Source organism: Lathamus discolor, chromosome 1 (assembly GCF_037157495.1).
Source record: "Lathamus discolor isolate bLatDis1 chromosome 1, bLatDis1.hap1, whole genome shotgun sequence".
Taxonomy (NCBI): Eukaryota; Metazoa; Chordata; class Aves; order Psittaciformes; family Psittacidae; genus Lathamus; species Lathamus discolor.
This window is the reverse complement of record NC_088884.1, coordinates 50,685,275-50,705,048: the sequence shown is the minus strand read 5'-3', so window position 1 is coordinate 50,705,048 and position 19,774 is coordinate 50,685,275. Positions and strand designations below refer to the sequence as shown.

General features: G+C 40.8%; 1 protein-coding gene across 1 annotated transcript in view; it reads right to left on the bottom strand.

Moving 5' to 3' along the window:
• The window catches only part of PLXNC1 (plexin C1), a 71,076-nt gene that overhangs the window by 16,056 nt on the left and 35,246 nt on the right, over positions 1-19,774 (bottom strand). The window contains exons 13-21 of the mRNA XM_065670449.1: positions 19,431-19,637; positions 19,126-19,317; positions 15,609-15,708; positions 14,584-14,685; positions 14,098-14,201; positions 10,241-10,282; positions 9,622-9,746; positions 8,870-9,068; positions 7,365-7,511 (exon numbers count right to left, since the gene is read on the bottom strand). Of these exons, the coding sequence (XP_065526521.1) occupies positions 7,365-7,511; positions 8,870-9,068; positions 9,622-9,746; positions 10,241-10,282; positions 14,098-14,201; positions 14,584-14,685; positions 15,609-15,708; positions 19,126-19,317; positions 19,431-19,637 (1,218 nt within the window). The remainder of the gene's footprint in view (positions 1-7,364; positions 7,512-8,869; positions 9,069-9,621; positions 9,747-10,240; positions 10,283-14,097; positions 14,202-14,583; positions 14,686-15,608; positions 15,709-19,125; positions 19,318-19,430; positions 19,638-19,774) is intronic.

Below are 19,774 nucleotides of genomic sequence, written 5' to 3'. Positions count from 1 at the left end.
ACAAACTCCTGACAGCAAACCTGAGAGATTTTCAGCATATTTATTATTTAAGCTAATTCAAATGAAGATGATGGAGGAATTACACAATGAAGCATTTAGAATTCCTCGTGTCCAAAGGATCAAAGATACACAGTGATGTACTTCCAAAACTGTATTTTGTATTCTGCTGTTGTGCAAATGTATTTCAGTGAATTATGAACAAAATAAAAAAGACAGGAGACCAGGAAAAATTGCAATGCATGTTCTAAAAAGAGCAGGTCTTTTATTTAAAATGAGTGCCTTAAAAGCAAACCTCTAAGCAACTACAGATCTGATAGGGTTGCTAAGTAAGTTGTCATGGTAAGCATGATTGATTTTGAGTGGAGAGGAAGCAGTGCTGAAATGCGTATTTACACCAGCAGATTATGCTGAGTGCCTTGTATCATACAAAAAAATACACCTCCCTTGGAGACATCAGTGTCTGCATACAGCCATGTCTCTAGAGGCAGCAGGGATAGGGCTACTGCAGAAGCAGAAGGAAAGGGAAAGCAAGCTGAGGCAGATAGAACCCAAAGTGGTCCAGATCTGCATCAAAAAGTGTGATTTATTCTGTTAGTTATCGTTGCAGGTCAAACACCCATACAACATGCACAGCTACAACACCCCTGCCCTTTAGCTCACAGCTGCTCTTAGCTGGGACACAACTCATCTGCTAGGCTGCACGCAAGGTGAGTATGGGCTAGAGGAAGGTGCCAATGAGTCTGTGTGACCATCTCCAGGGAATGTTTTCAGTCAGGTCGTATTTCTGGTCAGACCAGGCAGATCAATTACCAAAAGGCAGGGGAAAACACAGAACTGCTAGTGCAGGGCATTGATAACCATCACTTGCAGTGCCACAGCCTGCTCCTTGCAGGAAATAACAGTTCAGCTACACAGATACTGCTGGAGGTGTCTTGGGGCAGAATTAAAACAAAGTGTTTTAGATGCCTTCACCTGACTGCAAGAAGCATAGGAAAATCTACATACTCAAACCATTGTGGCTGTTGGATACTTCTGGGATAATCCGTATCTTTTGAGTGAAATGAGAGGACTGCAGGTGTGACTCAGTGAAGGAGTGATTGTTAAAAGAGGAAGCAATTTAAACATGTTTTTTTCCCTGCTGTCATGTGAAGGAAAGAATTTCTGTGCAGGTTGCTGCAGGGAAATCTTTTCTCTCTTCTTAGAAAAATGGGTAGTTATTAACAGTTGTAAAATGCTATTTTCTGCTTTACTACCCAGCAAAAGAGGAAACTACAACACACTGGTGGTGAAAAACAGTAGTCCAATGAGACATAAACTAACTTTACTGTTTCTGCAGAAGCAAAATGAGTATTAAAAACAGGGTTGCAAAATGATGAAGCTCAGGATTTAATAAAGACTATAGGATGCAACTGAAGTAACAGAGAGTAACTTAATCAGGGCACCAAGATGTTTAATTGTGGAGAAAATGAGTCCATGGAAAGGACAGATGGAACAGAAGAAGAAGATATGTGGGAATGGTGCCTGCACAAGGAGAAGCAGACTGGATGCCATGCCTCAGGTCGGGATTTCATGCGGAAAATTAGTAAAAAATATATTGGAACAGGAATGAGGGAGTCATGCTTGGTTAGGCCCACAGACCAACGGAACAGACAGCAGTCCTGCCCTTGACTTTGACTGCCCTGAGGTCATGGTCTTCTAGGGCAAAAATGTGGACAGGGACCAACTGTATTTTGTCTTTGAAAAACTCCTTTTAATCAAAGTCCTTCTCTCTTCTCGTCTCCAAACCGATCTTTCTGCAGTAGCTACTCACACTTTAACTGACGTTGAACTGTCTTTACATCCTCAGAATCATTCCTTCCTCTAGTTGATCCTTTCCTTCTAACATTATTCCTACACTGCAACATTCATGTAACTGCTTAATTTCCTCTTCCTTTTTCAGACTGTCAAGAGAAACTGTCTTTTTTTCTGCTGCCTCTCCTTTTCAGCACATGCTCTCACAGAGATCGCACACAAATGTGCTGCCTCTTCAGTTATTAGCATGTGACAGTCCTCCCATCCTCACTCAACTCACCGTAGGATGACACGACTGTAAAAAGAGAACAGCAGCCCTTTATGTAGGTGGAATATTAATCATTTATGAACTCCTTAATCAAAAGTATCCACAATGTGAGGGTAATAACAACACTTTACCACTCAAAGTAGTGGTCAGATGGGAAGAAATATTTAAACACATAAAAGTCTCTAAAGCAAGAGACAGTTTTGCTGATACGATTTCCCGCAGAAATCAATCTTAAGTGATGTAGCAATTGATGAGAAGCTAGGAGAGCCAATTATTATTAAGTCTTCCCTCTGCAGCTGAAGTCTCCATAAATCAGATTCAACCTGTCTGACAGCACAATCCTGACTTTGGAAACCACTAATCAGAACCTGACAGTCACAATCACTGCATTTAGACACAAAGTGTAGCACTGAAAAAAGAATCAGAAATTACTGTAGAATTATGAAAGCCCTTTTATGATCAGCTCTGAAGGTCAGAAAACCTTTAAGAGGAATGACAGGAGGACACATGGAAGTCACGAGGAAACATCATCAGGCCTGTTTTTGCGCTCTCTCACTTTGGAAAGGAAATGAAAATACAAGTCAACTTAGGGGGAGATTCAGGAGGAAATTACAGGATGTGTGGTTCAACCCAGTAATATTGCGAGTTGAGACTATGCACTAGAACTAGTAATTAGCAACACAAAGTCGCAGTGCTCTTCAGCAAAGGCTTAAGACAGGTTGCAAGAATTGTTAAAGGCTACTCAAGGAGCGCCAGGCAAGCATCTGCAACTACCTGTATAGGAACAGGCTTGGAATCTAGCTAAAAGACAGGAGCGAATTTGAAAAAGCACGTTTTCCACTCTTGCAGTGGCAGAAATAATGACATCTGAAGCCAAGGTTTACAGATGGTTTTGCAGATTTGTAGTTTTCTTGAAAATGAATTTCAAACAATGATTTATTTAGTAAAGCTATTAATAACCATAGAAGATAATAAATGAGATGTGGTTTAATAAAGAAATGCGATAATGCCATATTTTTTTCCAAGAAAAATCATCTGGGATTTTCAAGGGTTCTTACTCATTAGCCTGTTCTCTATTTAGCTGTGCGTGTGAACAAAGCAGTTTTCCATGCATCAGACAGACTCAAAAAACAAGAAAAACTTTTGACTGGTAAAAGAGAATTTTAGGTGAAGGAGACAGCACCATGACGTAGAGCACAATGAAACTGCCTTATATCTACTCCCCTGTCTCCTAGACTATGAAATACAATGAATAGGAAAAATCAGATTGATTTTATGATCCTTCTGTAGCAGCCGGAACAGAACACTTACCCGTGAAGAGGTTATAGAACAGCTAACAAATTGGCATGAGAAGAAAGTTACAGGAGTTAAATGTAGGCTAGATGGGCACTACGCAAAGCAGGGGTTGTATTCTCAATGCTATCATGCGATACTCAATCTGTATCTAATTCAGAAGACTCTCCTGGAGCCAACATCTGCACAGCCGGCTTCCTAGTGAGAGCTGTTGTCTCATTTTCTGCTGACGAAAATCCCCATATGTCACATGCCTCTAGTAGCTTCTCTATCTCTCACAAAGCGTGCCTAATAATACCACAACCATGGCATCTTACTAGGAAACTGGGTTCCCTGTCTCTGCTTTACTCCCCTACAGCCCTCCCACTTCTTTTAACATCCTTCTTTTAACTCATAACACAGCTGCACACTTTAAACAACCTTCCACCACGTGGCTTTGCTTCACTTTCAATAAAAGGCTGTTGGTGAGCAGGTGAATTAGATGATTTCTTCCCATCTAAAATGCAAACTCATTTCAGCAAAGAATTCAACAGCCCCAATCCCTTTTTTAAAATAAGCAGTGACTATTCAAACAAACGCCAAAGCTCCAAGGCTACCAAATGAAGAAGTCTCCCCTGGTTTTCCACAGGAGAGATGCCACTGAGACCATCTCCCACGCCAGGCTGGCACTGTACAGCGTTTCTATTTAAAATGAAACACTTTAGTGAAAAGCTAACACTCAGCTGTGCACTGCACTTCTTCATCAGTCATTGAGTGAATTATCCACCGAGGGGTGCAGCTGCTTGTCTGCCTGTGAGAAAGCAGGCTTGCTTCCTCAGCCTGTGAAAAGGCTCCATGACGCATCCAAGTCTCTTTCAAGGCAGTTTTATTTCTCAGTACTCAAATATAAGCACAGCATGAAACCAAACAGCTCCTCAGCTCATACTGGACCAGTGCTTTTAGAAGCATCTTTCCTTTAATTCCTCTGCCTGAGTATTTAGTTCAGCAGCTCATCTCTCTTCAATATCTGACCCTTTCCAGCAGAGAGGGATAACAACAGCAGGGTTTGCTGGTCCTGAGGTCTGTGGCCTTTTATAAAAAGGCATGGGGCCCAGCCAAGGGACAGCTCTGATACAATTCAAAACCAACATGTTTCTCAGTTCTCTTTTTCCCTTCCTACAAATGGCCTGAAATTTAGAAAATCTCTCCTGTCCTTCCTTCTTTCTCTATGTCCAGTGCTTCTTCCTTCTCATGCCCCAAGATTTTATTTGCATAGTGTTCAGGAGAAGACCTGTGGAGCTCCCCCTAATTTTTAGGAGCCTGTCTGTATCCTACTTGTACTGGTTTGAAACTGAAGTCCAAATCCTGAAAGGACAATTTGCATGCAGAATGCCTGCACCCTTGCTTGTGCCCTGCCACTGATTTCAGTGTTGAACTCCTAGCACATGCATCCCTGTGTCTTCAAGTGCCAACATAGCATAAAAATCTGGACATTGAATGTCTGCAGATGTGCTTCAGTATCTTTTTATCCCCCTCATTCTGGCTGTTTGGCTGTTTTTATACTTTGCTCTGGGTAAGTAAATTTTCATGTACTGCTTTGTGGGTCTGTGGAAAGGGGCAACATAAAATACCAGCAAAATACTACAAGACTCAGAATGTAACTGCAGTGAGAAAATGGGCAAATGCATTTTAAAACTCTGCTCAGGATTTATTCCATTTAGAAAATCCTTCAGGTGGAAATTTTCTTCCAAAGAAAGGAGAAAATACTTGGTTCCCTCCCTGTATACTCACAGGTCCTTCATGTCATTGCAGTGCATGTGTAATGGTTAGAGAGAGAAGAAAAGCTGACTCCTTCCACTACAGCATCCTGTTAAAAGCTATTCTTGAAGAGAAAATGTGCACAGCTGGCCTGCTTCCCCAGCCCAGAAAGCCTTGCTATTCCACTTAAATCTCTATCACAGTACAGTTTTAGTTTCCAGCGTAAATCTTACACAAAACACCAAACAAAACTGTTTCTCTTTCCAGACAGAACTAGAGTCCTTGGGCTCCATCTCTGTAATTTTACTGCAGGATCCTCCCTCCTTTTCTGATGGTTTTAAAGGGAACATTCAGCCACTTCTCAACTGAGATGAACAAACTGCTGGACCTCAGTGGGGAAAGCCGATTTATTAACCCTGTAACAGTATCACAATCTCCTATTTAAAAAGCTGGGATACAGAGGCAGTGAACAACATCTGAGAAAGGCTATCTGATCTCTCACTTCCTCATCCATCTGCAAACAGCTTTTCCCACTTACAGAGTCCTTCAGACCACTTCCCCTGTCTCCCCTTCACTGCAGGCTGCCCACAAGATCCCATCAGTGACTGCATGCATACAAATAACACTAGAAAACGGCATTTAAGGCAGTGTTCAGCAGTTTCAGAGTCAGACATCCCCCTACGATTCCCTCAACTTGAATTTGTGCTATAAATAAGAAAAAGTCAATCAATTCCACACGACCAGATGTTCCTGCATAGTCTACTAGTAACAGGCATATTGAGCTTACTTGCAAATTGTTGCTTTGCATAACTACTGGTTTTGTATCCTTTGGATATATATAGCATATACTTAAATTTACCCTGGATTCCAATTCATGCCAGAATGCAGTGCACAAGCAAGGAAACCAAAAATACGGTATTATGCATTTAATTTTTAGTCACAAGCTTCCTTTCCAAATGCACACTGCGGTAACTTAGCTTGAAGCGCCTTCACATGAAACTCCCAATAACAGCTTTGTAAATTACTGTAAGAAGATTTGACCATAAATCTGTCAGTCCAAGAGCTTTCAGCAGAAAACGTTTCACAGAAAGGTTGCGATTTCAGTGAGCTTCCTACGTGACGCAGTGAGCCAAGCCCAATGGATTGCTGACCAGCCAAAATTTCCAGGGTCACGCAGTCTATTGACGTAAGTGGTATCTTAGGATCTTCAGGTTCTTCCCACAAAACAAGAAGATGGGCAGACCTGGAAGCTCCAGCACTACCTGAGGCTCAGGATACGGGCTCTGAAAAGGACTGAATTCTCCTCCAAAGCCACCAGCACTTGCAGTGTCCCTACCATTGCAGTTGCTGCTCCCAAGCTCTGAAGCCCACTGTTTAGTCTCACTTCCCATACTCCTACGTGCGTCTGGTAACCCTGACAGGAAGCCAGGAGTTAAGAAGCAAGGAAGCCATGGAAATGACTGGAGATGCAGATTTTTAAGCTCTCAGACTCAAAATCAGTTGGAAATTCTGGGGAAAAAGTACTCTGGTTATTCTGAAAACCTTTTTCAGACCTCCTACTCGAAAGTCACCATTTTTACATGCTCTGAAGTGCAATAACCCTTGCTGTCCCTTCTCTCCTCAGTGTCAGAACGACAATCAGTAACGGAATTCCAGCTTTCAAAGAATTCCTGGTAAACGTGTAAAATAGGAAGCACTCTGTAGCTGCTTTGAGAAAGGCAAGAAATCTATGGTAAAGTTCAGAAACTCAGCCAGACTTCCCAGATCCCTTGTTTTTAACCAAGCGACTCAGTAAAATTTACCACAGTGTAACCTTGCTAATTTGGAGCTAATAACATGGAAACCCACAGCAAATTATTGCTGCCTGAAGATTAGCCACAAGTAAATACAATAGAAAAACAAAACCTCTGCATTCCATCCTTTCATTCATTGGAAACGTGTAATTTAGTTTAAATTTTAAGCATACGTTTATATTTTTGTAGTACACTTTAAAATAAGAAGGAATTTTAATACCCTGAGACTTCATTAAACCTAACCTTTGGCAATTAAGGCATGCTGTGAAGTAAGGAGTGAGTGCTATTTGTGAAATGCATAGTGGTGAAATACCAGCTAGCTAAATACTATTTCATTTTGAAACTTTGTCAGCAATAGCAATTGTATTATCTGGGTACTTAACCATCACCTTAGTGTTCAAGAGCCTTAATTTAGCTTCCCAGAAAAAGAGAAAACATTGTAGTTGTCCGCTTTTGGAGGGAACACAAACTGGCAAACATACCACTGTTTTGAATTCAGACACTTGCCACAGCAGCCAGTCTTCGTTCAGTGTGTACAGGGCTTTGCAAGTTATTGCGTCAACAGGTCCTTTGTTTATCCTCTGATTGAGGGTTGTCACTAGCAAATAGAAAGGTTCACCAATTGTCTCCTAGGACATGGAGAAAAAGCGAGGAACATGTTTATTTTTGTAATCATTAACTGGGCACAGAGAGCTAGAAAAAACTCAAGTGTAACAAATTATTTCCTTTTAACTAAGTTGTTATCTTGCAATTAGAAAAGCAAATCCCTCTGAGCAGATTTATCCAGTTATTTGTTTAACCTCCATCCTTTGCTTTTCAGTGTGAAAGTCTCATGCAAATAGCAAGGGACAGCTGGAGCGTGTGGCAAGATAAGCTCACACCCCTTGCTGTGCACAAGCACACTACAGACAAGCTGCTCCTACTCCACCTGGCAGACGCTTCCCGGTTCCACCAAAGAGTGGGTGGGGGGTGAGACGTGCATGTGTTCACATGCATACTTCAGCTGTTTCTTCCTTTTTCAGGCTGGTGAGAAAACAGGCTAACAACTAGTTTCTTTTTGAATTGGCGTCTCCTCTCGCTGTCCCTGGAAAAAAAGCCTTGGGAACTGTAGGGGGACATTCACTGGTCTTTCAGTGAACAAGGGCTTCCCTCTCCACCCTCAACTCCAGGCTTCAGGAAAGCACCTCAGAAAGGATGGATCTGTTTCCATGTGACACCATTCCCACAGTCTGGCTACAGCCTCTCACTAGCACATCTCTGTAAAGATGACTGGTGCACCAAGAACACATCTCTGACAGCTCCTTGGCTCTCTTCTGGGGTTACAGAAAACTGGTGCAAACCTGCTGAGCCTCAACAATTCTGCTGCTGTATTAATGCAAGGACTGATCTGAGTGGTACCAACAGTGCAACACCATCACACTGGTAAGAGAGACAGGAAGCATAACCAAGCACTGAAACCAAGAACGAAGTGCTAACAAGTGGACAAAAATAAACAAATGGTAAAATTAAAAAAAATAAAAGCTTAGTCACTTAGTTCTTGAAATTTGCAATGCTGTTTGGAGGTTAAAAAGTTTGGAAAGAAGTTTAGTTTTCCAAAAGATGGTATTCCTAATATGTCCATTCTTCGGTAGCTTTCCAACAGCTTGCATAGAAAGGTACAGCTGCATTTTCACAAGTGTGTCAGTCTTTTAGAATGATTGCTATACATCTCATGGAGTTGAAATAATGTCTGACACGAGAAAAGAATATGCTAGAATTGCAAAATTACCCAGATCTCAGCCAAAGAAAAGATACTGTCATTGCTTACAGACGACCTCTTTTCCTACACCCCACTGATGACAGCTAAGTCACCTAAACTAGAAAAGCACATATTAGTAATGTTAAATGTTAGATCAAGTGCTTTAAACCATTCCCTCTAACAATTCCTATGGAAGAAATCAGTTAATATTCTTTGTGTATCTTGCATGGTGAAAAGATGTACACATACCCGGAGAAATCCTGAAAGGCAGACAGACATCCAGTTCGTCAGGAGTTTTTCTACCACAGATTCCGTTCTTCTGAGCAGGAGCTTAGGCTGCACATTGCTTGATTGCTCCATCAAGTCTTTTGTCAACACTTCCAAAATATGGGTGAGATAAACTAGCTTAGTCTGTAGTGCAATGGTCAAGAAGGATGCAAACAAGCACCTGTGAAAAAAAGAAAAGGAGAAAAAGAGAATGCTGTAATATTGGAATTTCTCTTCCAAGTCAACTTTAATAAACAAACCACTTTAATACAGCTCATATCCTAAGTTTCCTTCTCAGGCACAGAAAGTGTCCACTGATCTCTACAAAAATATAAAAACCGCAAGTCCATCTGCTCTTGTGCTTATTTTTCAGACACAATTTGTGTCTCTAAATGTAATTCTGCTGAACAACACCTGCTTCAGCGACAGAACATTTCTAAACTGTACAACTGTTGATCTAACTGCAGGAAGTGTTTACAGTTTTGAAGAGAGTTTTCCTGCTCCTTTGCCTTTTTGTTTACATGTACAAACATTCTGATTTCTCTTTAATAGCTTGTTTTAATGGCAATGTTTTTTCTTCCTCAGTGTGTGCAGATGGAGAAGATGGAAAAATGCTCTGGAGTAATGCAAGCTTGCTTTGCAAGAAGGTGAAATTACATTTGTGAGCTATATTCCATGTTGTTTTTTCCTGCTAATTCTTTGTCTTGAAGATGATAAGCATAATCATACTATACCTGTCTTTCACAGAGAAATTTTTCTGCTTTTCAAGGGTGTGAATGAGAGTAACAAGAAAGTTCTTGTTACAAATTAAAGCATGCAACATGTTGAAGCTTTCATCCTTGCTCGTTTGGTCTCTGCTCTGGAATAGTTAAACAAAAATAAGCAAACTGTAGTTTGGCTATGATGGATTCTTCATGCTCAGAAAAATGGTAAGCAACATATGGGGTAAGATCCTGGCCTTATTCAAAGTAGTGGGAATTCTGCATTTATTTCATAGGCCTCAGGATTTTACAGAATATGCATTTGGGTTTGTGTACAACACAGAGTACACACATGCAGAGCATACAGCTTCTGTCATGCACACAAAGTAATGACAATAGGTAAGTTTGCCTGTCATTTCCCATGACTAAACTATGTTTATTTTATTTAAATAAGTCATAGCACACGCTGGGTAACAGCAACCTAGGTGTCAATTTCTTTTTACACATAAAACCACGTAACCCTCCTCATGGGGAAAAGGGAACATACTGAAGATGCAATCATCCGATGTGTTCTCGGACAACACTGAGATACAAGGACACAATCACTCTTGAAAAAATACTTATTAAGGCATAACACACTACATCAACTTACCTGTGGCATGTCTTCACTGAAGATGGATGCAAAGCCTCCTGACTAAAATATAAGACAGGTTATATTTATCATTCTTACGTATACCAGAGGTTTCTAACACATGAACATGTTAAACACGCTGAGCACGTTCCTGATGGTGTACAACTTGAAACAGAACAATGGAAATGCTGGCTTCTAAAGTGGCTTTACTGTAACAACTCTACACAATAACTGCTGCCAAGGTTCACTGAAAAGTGAACTCTGAAAGGTAACCTTCAGTGTTACTCTGTGCGTTACTCCATGATGCTGAGCTGCACTGGCAGAGCAGTCAACTAACGCTCTGCAGGAAAAGCTGTTTATTACCCTTGTCTACGAACACGCTGGTGTGCAAGGGGTACTGCAGGCTGCTTCCTTCTTGGACAGCAGTGGTAGCCTTTGGTATATTGGGTTTCTGTAACAGACTGACACTTCAGTTCATCTGCCTCCATTCATTTCAAGCCACTTCATGAATGTTCACTAATGAACTCCCCAGGAGGTCCATGCTGTCAGTCTCTGGAGAGGCACAGGTGCCATCACACATCCAGTCCTAATGAGAGCTCTCACAAAAAAGGAAGCACCCAGTTCTCAAATACCTTGTCAATGCCTCTTGTCTGACTCTTAGAGCCTGTAAGGTCCCAGCCCAGCTGTATGTTCCCAAAGCAGCACCCTTGAGAAACAAATCCACACTAGTAACATTTACTGTCATCTACTTTATCTGTGGTGCTGGGAGCCCCAGGCTTCCTTACAGGATCATAGAATCACAGAATGGTTTGGGTTGGAAGACATTCAAAGATGATCTAGTTCAACCCCACTGTCACGGGCAGGGACACCTTCCACAGGTTGCTCAAAGTTCTGTCCAACCTGGCCTTGAACACTGCCAGGGATGGGGCAGCCACAACTTCTCTGGTTAACCTGTTTCAGTGTACCTCCTGCAGCCATCCTCACTGTACATAACTTCTTCCTTACGACCAATCTAAATCTATCTTCTTTCAGTTAAAACACATTGCCCCTCATCCTGTCACTACAGGCCCTGGTAAAAAGTCTGCCTCTATCTGTATTATGAGCCTTGTTTATACTGAAAGGCTGCAATAAGGTCTCCCCGAGCCCTCTCTTCTCCAGGCTGAACAGCCCCAACTCACTCAGCCTATTTTCACAGGAGATGTGTCCCAGCTCTATGACCATCCTCTGGACCCACTCCAACAGGTCTATGTCTTTCTTGTGCTGGGGACCCCAGGGCTGAACACAGTATTCCAGGTGGGGTCTCACAAGAGCAGAGGGAGAGAACCACCTCCCTTGACCTGCTGGCCAGGCTTCTTTTTATGCAGTCTGGGGAATGACTGGCTTTCTGGGCTGCAAGCACACAGTCCTGGCTTGCATCTAATTTTTCATCTACAGATCTGATTTTTCATCCCTCCATTTCTTCATGCCTCCTGTTCTCTTTTCCCCTACTCCTCTTCCTCCACTGGCTATTCTCATTTTTCCAGAACTTCTTCAGTGCCCCTAAACAACCTACCAATAAAACATACACACACACAGAGTGAAACAACCAGAACCACATTAAAGGTTAAAAATGCTTGTGAACAGGGAATAAACACGGTAGCATTAAAACAAGCAATGTAGGAAATTGAGGGAAAACATAAATAATAATCAAAATCTAACAAGTAAGCAAAAATTGGGGCAAACAAAAGGAATGTTTTAAGAATAGATGTAATATCCATTTAACACCTACAAGCATTAAGCACAAAAGAAAAGCTATCAAGCCAGATCAAACACAGAAAATGAAAGCAGCAGGAAGAAAGAAATTAAAAACAAAGATGGGGTTCATCACCCTTAATTTTAAGTATTTGACTCCCTCTTCAAGCAACTCATCCCATCCTGAGACAGATGTCTCAGGCAAGTGGGCTGAACCACTTCTTGAAGATGCTCTGTGAACACCTTTGATGCCTGTGTTTAAACAGCTTGGATTAGACGAGACAAAGCCCATCAAACACACTGGAAGGCAGGAAGAGTACAATATGGACATCATGCAAACACACGGGTTAGTGAGCAAACCGGTGGTTTGTCTCTTCAATCCTTCTGTCAACCCGTTTCACACTTGGCTGCAATCTATCACCCCATCGCCTTTTCCGTTCATCTGTAATATTTGTTTGGTAGAGCACTGCTCTTCTACCACATTCATGCAGCACAAGGCATGTCTGAACATTCCTGCAATGTACATGGTAAGTACTTAGCAGAAAAAATTGGTACACAATATGTTAAAAAACTTGCCTGACACTGCATGTCTATAGAGAGCTAATAGTGGCAAGTTTACCTTCGTGGTATCAGTATTTCAAACTGAGACAAAAATGTAATTGGAATCATTTCCAGGATGCACAGTGGTATGACAAGTGCCAAGGCAAAACAGGAGCCCTTACCTTTCTGACCTCACATAATCCAACATGGTGGCAGACTTTGTGCCTTTTTTACTTTGCATAAAGCAAATCACTTCCACCCAGACAACTTCTACAGATTGTTCCTGTTTTGACAGGGGACTATCATTATGAAAAGATGCATTCCTAAAAGTAAACCCACTACTTAAACGCAATTATGCCTGGCAATAAAACAAGCTGAAAGGGAAGAGATGCAGAAAATAAGGTTTCCTTGGTCCACTTTCTTCAAACCTCCTAGTGACCCCATACAAATTAAACTGCGGGCATCACAGCAGGACCAGAAGAGATATTCCCAGTTTCCTTTGGTGGGAGAACTGGAATCAAAATGTACAAAGATTATGAATATATTAATTGTTAAATATTATTCTGCCTTTGCACCTGGTATTTGGTGTTGTACAAACAAAAGGCCCTGATTCTGTCTTTATCACAACGAGCTTTTAGTGGGATTACACATGGTGATAAAGGGAAGCGGTGTACAGACAAGACTGCAGGACCGGGCCACAGCAGTGATGTAACACATGAAGGCTAGTAGATAATTCACATAGATATGACCTATACCCTACAACACCACGACACTAAGCAAGGGTTTCTACTCACTGGTGTCAGTTACACAGCAAAATATCACCAGCTGAGATCACAGCTTCTGCCAATTAGCAAATGCCAGTAAGCACTGGTTAACATCATGAAGTAATTTTGAAAGCTGTGGAAATGCACTTATCAGCGCTGTAATGTGTCACGTGTGCAAAAAAAAAAAAAAAAAAAGCAAGAAAAGTAAAACATTTAAGAGAATTATGTCTTCAATGTTCTGACACAGAGGCACAAACTGCTCTGATGAACAATGAAAATATCCACCTCTGAACTGGGCAGCACTTAAGTACTTAGGTAATTTTTTAGCATTTGATCTGCACTCCTTTGAATCAAGGTCTCACCATTTCTGTCAGCAGCTTGGAGTAGAAAGACAGCACAACCTTACAGCCACTTCTTCATCCCACAAGTCTAATTAGGAAGTGTCATGATGTTCGCTAGCATGTTAGCTAGCCCGTGACTTTAATTAGCTACAGCATGGAAAGTGAAAGCATGAGAACACAAAAAGCAATGGATAAATTATAGCTTAGTTAGGGTGGCCTGAAAGGCAAGCAGCTTAGTGAGGCTGGGCAAAAAAGAAATGGATGCACACACAACCCTTGAAAATTCAACAGCGGTGCTTTATCTACAGCATTTAAGGCTTGGTTAAATTATAGAGATGTACGGTCTTAAAGGGCTCTTTGGTAATTCTTGATTTAAGAAAAGTTTCTTGTGAAAACGATGTATGATTACTGTGTAGTATTCACTTCAATCATTTGACCCTAACCTTGCTAGCTTTTTCATTATTAGGTAGGGCTGACAGCTGGAAGACTTGTAAATATTTACCTCTGGAAAGAAAGTTCTAAGAGCAAAGTGTTTGTAGTCAAGGAATGGAACAGTTCCAAAGCTATCCACCACATCTAATTCATCCATCTGCAGTTCAGCAAATCCTGAAAAAGCACCCCCCACCACCGACAGTTAGTTTAGTTGACACAAAATCATCTTCACAGTTATAACTTGACCCCAGTAGATGTTCCTTAAAAAACAGTTTTCAGGGAAGAAGGGTTGTTTTTCTAGCTGAAGCTTTTGTGAATTGGAAAGTACCAATCAATTTTTTTCCCCGCTTTTGTTGAAGGAAATATTACATGCAATCCTATTAGCTCAGTGCTATCTGCTACTGCAGTGCACACCAACATTAAAGAGGAACTCTGACACATGATAAAAATATTCTATCAGCTTTAATATTAAAATGTTTGTATAATGTGAGCTTCTTGACAGGTTCAGTTGAGAAATTACACTGTACTTAAGCTCTATAAAGCCCTTTAGACCTACCCTCACGTATTTCCTTCCGAATCTCATATTCCAGCAGTTCCAGTTGCTGACTCTGTTTACGAGTTAACTCTTTGGATTTGTATCTAGTAACTATGAATGCCGCTAAAAAGGAATCAAAAACAGATTCTGAGTACAGACATTGCAAAACAGACAAGCCCTATAAAAGATGACTTTCAATATTATTTTAAGAAAGATTAACATACACTTGCATTCTCCGGGAGGATCAGTTTCTGCTGTTGTCTGTGAGCAAGTACGCATGAGCTCTGGTTATCTGGATCTAAACCCTAATGTTTAATAAAAAACATTTCTTCTAACATCTTAGAATTGTCAATCCAGCTTTGCTTGAAAGTACAGTACACTCTGCTACGTATACAACCTGCACAGAGACACAGACTCTTCCACTTCTACTACTAGCAACCTGAAGCAGAAATGGTTAACTTCTCTAAAGCTTATTTTGAGAGAATAAAGGCATGAGGTACAGCTCCTGTAAAGGTAATGCACTTTTTAAAAAGACACCCCCCCAAAAAAAAAAAACCCACAAAACCAACCCTGAAATTAACAAACTCAGAACCCCAACCCCCTAAACTTACTACAAAAGTGAAAATTTATCAAATATATAGCCAGGTCAAAACATTCAGAAATAAGGAGTGACATCAATTTAGTAATGACCCACAAATTCACAAATGATCCAAATGAGACTGAACAGAGACAGCACAAACACTGCCTGAGGATAAGCCGTTTGTTAGAGAACATCTGCCTCGGGGACAGGAGGAGTGCCCAACTCGGACAGCTGGAACAGCCCAAGTTGGGACACAAGTGTGTCAGTCCTATGGCCTGCCTGTAGTCTGACAAGACGGAATTCACCACCAGACCAGAGTTAACTTTCTCCACTTTCATGTGGAACAGGGGAAAACCACCAGACTGTTTGTGACAGTCCCAAACGTGTGCATGTATGTATATGTCTTCATGTGTCATGATTATAGCCTTCAGCAAATAAGAACCTGAAAACACATTATTGTACTTACCTATAATGACACCCACTACAATAGGCAGCAAAATCAGAACATACAAATATACGTGTGATGATGTTGGCTTGACTTCATGCTCAAAATTTCCTAATTTGACCTGAAGAAAAATAATGGCAGTATTAATAGAGGACAGGTATTACATCAGTGCTTAAAATGACATTTAATGTATAAAAAGAATTCAATGTATTTGAGGCACATGAAGGACCATGGCTCTGCAGAGGGCTGAGAAGACACAAATTTAACTTTTACTGTATTGGATGCTTAAACAAGACAACAGATCAGTGACAAGGAGGACCTCCAGACCAAATTGTTTTAATGCAGCACCAAATTTTGCCATTGCTTCACTGCAAACTATCGTGCCCAAATGAATGGCAAGATTTGGCCTCCAGCTGGCCCAGGGGCTCATGCACTCCAGAATTGCTGGTAAACGTTCTGGCACTTTGTGGCTAGGAAGGCACATGTTGATAGTAAAAAATATTCCTTTGCGCTCACAATGCTACTTTGCTGAGCAGAAAAGTAAGGTACGAATCATGCAAACAATGAGGGAAATCAAATTTTTGATAGACGCCTGTCCCACAGCCCTCTTGCTTATTTCTTTGCAGAAGTTTCAACCTCCTTATGTAGGACGTAGGGCATTCCTGAAGGTCCACTTAAGAACAAACACAGCGTACAATACATGTACAACTTTCCCCAACAGCCACTGGGTTTGTCAAAGGCAGGACAGGCACTAATTCTTACAAAAATACAAAAGGGCTGAGGTCTGCCACATGCCAAACTGACTCATTCACCACTGATAACTATAGCAGAAGAAATTTCACAAAGGAGGATCTGAAAGAGGACCGTGAAAGCACATAAATAAAGGGTAGCTAAGACTATAAACAGACTAGATGTAAAAATAAAGACACTGTGATACAGAAAAAGAATACCACCAAGTGCCAGGGATAGAAATGAGCCTGAGATAATTGAAAAGGAGAGCTGGGTTGAAATTATTTTGAGTTACAGCAGGGAAGGCAGAGATCTGGTGATTTCAGTCACTGGTTTGTCACAGGAGGTGAGCAGCCAGGGCAGCTGGAAACTGCCAACTGGAGAGTCACATTGCAGATACACAGACATGAGCAAGCAACGAAACCCCACAGGGCTGGAAGGGGCACAGCCTTCATACTTCTGGGGCTACAAAGAGCAGAAGACAAAGCAGACCCATTTCCTCCATCAAATCTTTTTTCCTCATATATTTATATTTTTTCATGGTTCCTTTAGATAAAGTACTTTTGGTCTGAACCTTCCTAGGATCCATTTTCCTTTTCTAAGGCTGAAATGCATTGGTAGCATCAATGTGTGACTAATATACCTGCCTTTCTTCACTTGTATGTCCTACCAAAGCATTCCTAAAGCAGAAATTTCTGTTTATCATCTCTGCTTACTGCAAACTGAGACAAAGCATTCATTTTCTGCTTATATTTGAATTATCTTCAATCTTCACCACAACTTTCCTATTCAAGTGGTCCCATTTCTTTATTTTGCTTACGAATCATGGACTAAATAAAATACACCTGAATTCATCCAGTTCTGATTCCCAAATTAATTTCATTCTTCCTGCATGACATCATGAAACCTCCTCTGGACTGGTAATACCTCTGAGCTTTGTCATCAGCAAATGTTATTAGCACATGCCTTATTTTTGTGCTCGAGTCACTAGCGATACTAAACAGTATCTGTGTGAAAAGCAACTTTGCCCAGAGTCAGCTCCCCGCACACAGCATCCAGGTTTTCTAATCCCTGCGTCTTCATAATCACCACGTTAAGTAGTTTACTGAATGACTTCCAGGTACATGTGATCTACTGCTTTTTTTGCTGTTGAGGAAATCACTCATCTTATGAAATAAAGATATCTAGCATAATCTGCTTTTATTAAAAAGAAGTTGACAATTACCCGTTTTCCATTTACCTCCAGGTCTTTCATGAGTCCCTCATTGAAAATACATTAAAAAGCTTTACCCAGAAACAGGATTAAATCAGCCAGGCCCCATTTGCCTAGTTGGTTTTTTTTTTTCTTTTAAATACTGGTTTATATTTGCAGCTCTCCACTCATACACTGCCTCTTGACTGCAGTTTTATTTCATATCTTTCCTACTAAGCCTACAATATCATGTGCCAGTTTTTTCTCCGTCCTGTGATGGGAATGATTCTGTTACTGCTGTCTTGAGCCCCTTGATCTATATGAATCTTTCTTCTGTCACAAGAACAGTATTTTCTTCTTTGATACTGCCATTCAGACTGATCATCCTGTCTTTGACACCACACTCAATATCCTCTTTCTTCCTGAAAACTGTGGCAAGACATACATTTATTCTCAGGCAATACCTATCTTTTATACTCAGCTTATCCTTTCCACAGACTGGCCCTACTTCTTCCATGATGATTTATTCATAAGATTGAAAAAACACGTGATGATTTATTGCTTTTACATTTTTCTTGATGTTGGAAAGAACCATTTTTAAGGTACCAGAAGTGAAATGTTACATTATAACTATTGCATTTGATTTGCCTTAGCGAAGTGGTGACCTTTCTATGACAGTCACTCCTATGAAGCTTGCAGGATGAGCATGGCAATGTTAATATTTAAATGCAACACCACTCTCAGAAAGGCTTTTCAATGCCATAACTGGCTCAGATGGCAGGATCCACAGATGGGGGATCAGTTAGCAGTGATATGAAATTTAGAATAGCTTCGTTAATCTTTACTATGAGACATATGCCTTGAAGTCAATAGAGTTATTTCAGTTTTATACCACCATATACTGCAATAAGAGTCTGGCATCATTTTTCTCCCTCATAAATGGTGATGACTGCATTTTAAAAAATTCATATCTTCATCTTATTCATGGAGCAAATATCTTAAGCTGCCATTTAGCTTTGACATCCATGCTAATGTTCTTATATCTGGGCCTGGCTTTGTGCCGTGCATTCAAAGCATTTTGTCCTTCCCACCGCACACTGAATTTCACCCCCTTCTTCATCCAGAAATGCCTTCTCTTCTGTCTCAGTGGTGATCCCTATGCACTGTTCAAGATCTTCATCTACTTCAGTATGAAAAAGTGAATGGGAGGGCACAATCCTCCTCACAGCCACACTGCAGCATCAGATTGCTTACAGAACTAAGATGAGGAGCTCTCCCAGAGCCAGTCATGCTGTGTTGGTGATGTCTGTGCTGCAGCCAGAGGTGTGACAATCTACTGCTCTCCTGGAGCACAGCAGCAGGGAGTTCAGTTTGGGTGGCACAGCTTACCTCTGACACCACAGCAGTAACCAGACAGTAAATGAGTTCTAGCAACACCTAAGCTAGGCAGGCATGCTTAGACACGCAGAAGATACAGCGCTACCAAGTACCCGGAGAGCAGAAAATACATCCAGTTCCTCCCTCTACAAAGAACATTGAGAGCATTAATGCTACATTTTGCTACATTTGTATAAACATCCAAACTTCTCAATTGCAACAAAAGGGAATTCTACTTACAAAAACTTTCACTGTGGAAAAGTCAATCTTGTCTGTTCCTTCCCTTTTGAATTTGCACAGTATGGTGCTACGGTCTGGCTTTTTGGTGATATTCTGGACACTGAACCATATCTTTTTGGTCTGTGCACCATTCATATATGACAGATAAACTTCTACCTCAGTCTTAGAAATATTCAAGTTGTCATTTTCTTTCTAGAGGGGAAAAAAATGAAGATAATAAACAGTCATTAAATACAGTAAGCAGAAAAATTATCCCAAACATCTATTTAAAATAAGGAATTGTAGTTCATTACTTTCAAACTTACATATATTTTCAATTCCAGATCAGGATCAAGTTCAGTGTGCAGCTGGTAGTTAATGAACACCGGGTCAGGGTGATAGTGTAATTTAACACATGGTATAAAGGTAGTTTCCACTTTTAACATCATATCAACAACTTTACCCTCTGTTGCATGGCTCAGGCTTGGCGTTAAGTAATGATATTCAGATTCATTTCCAGGACACCTAGAGACCTAGAAATGCAATAGCAAAGCTGTAACAGTCATTAAGTACCCAACAGTGGGTACAATTGCAAACAGAGGCACTCAAAACCATTTTAATGTCTTCCTGACTTCACACAGATATCTGCTAAAGCTCTTCTCTCCCATCA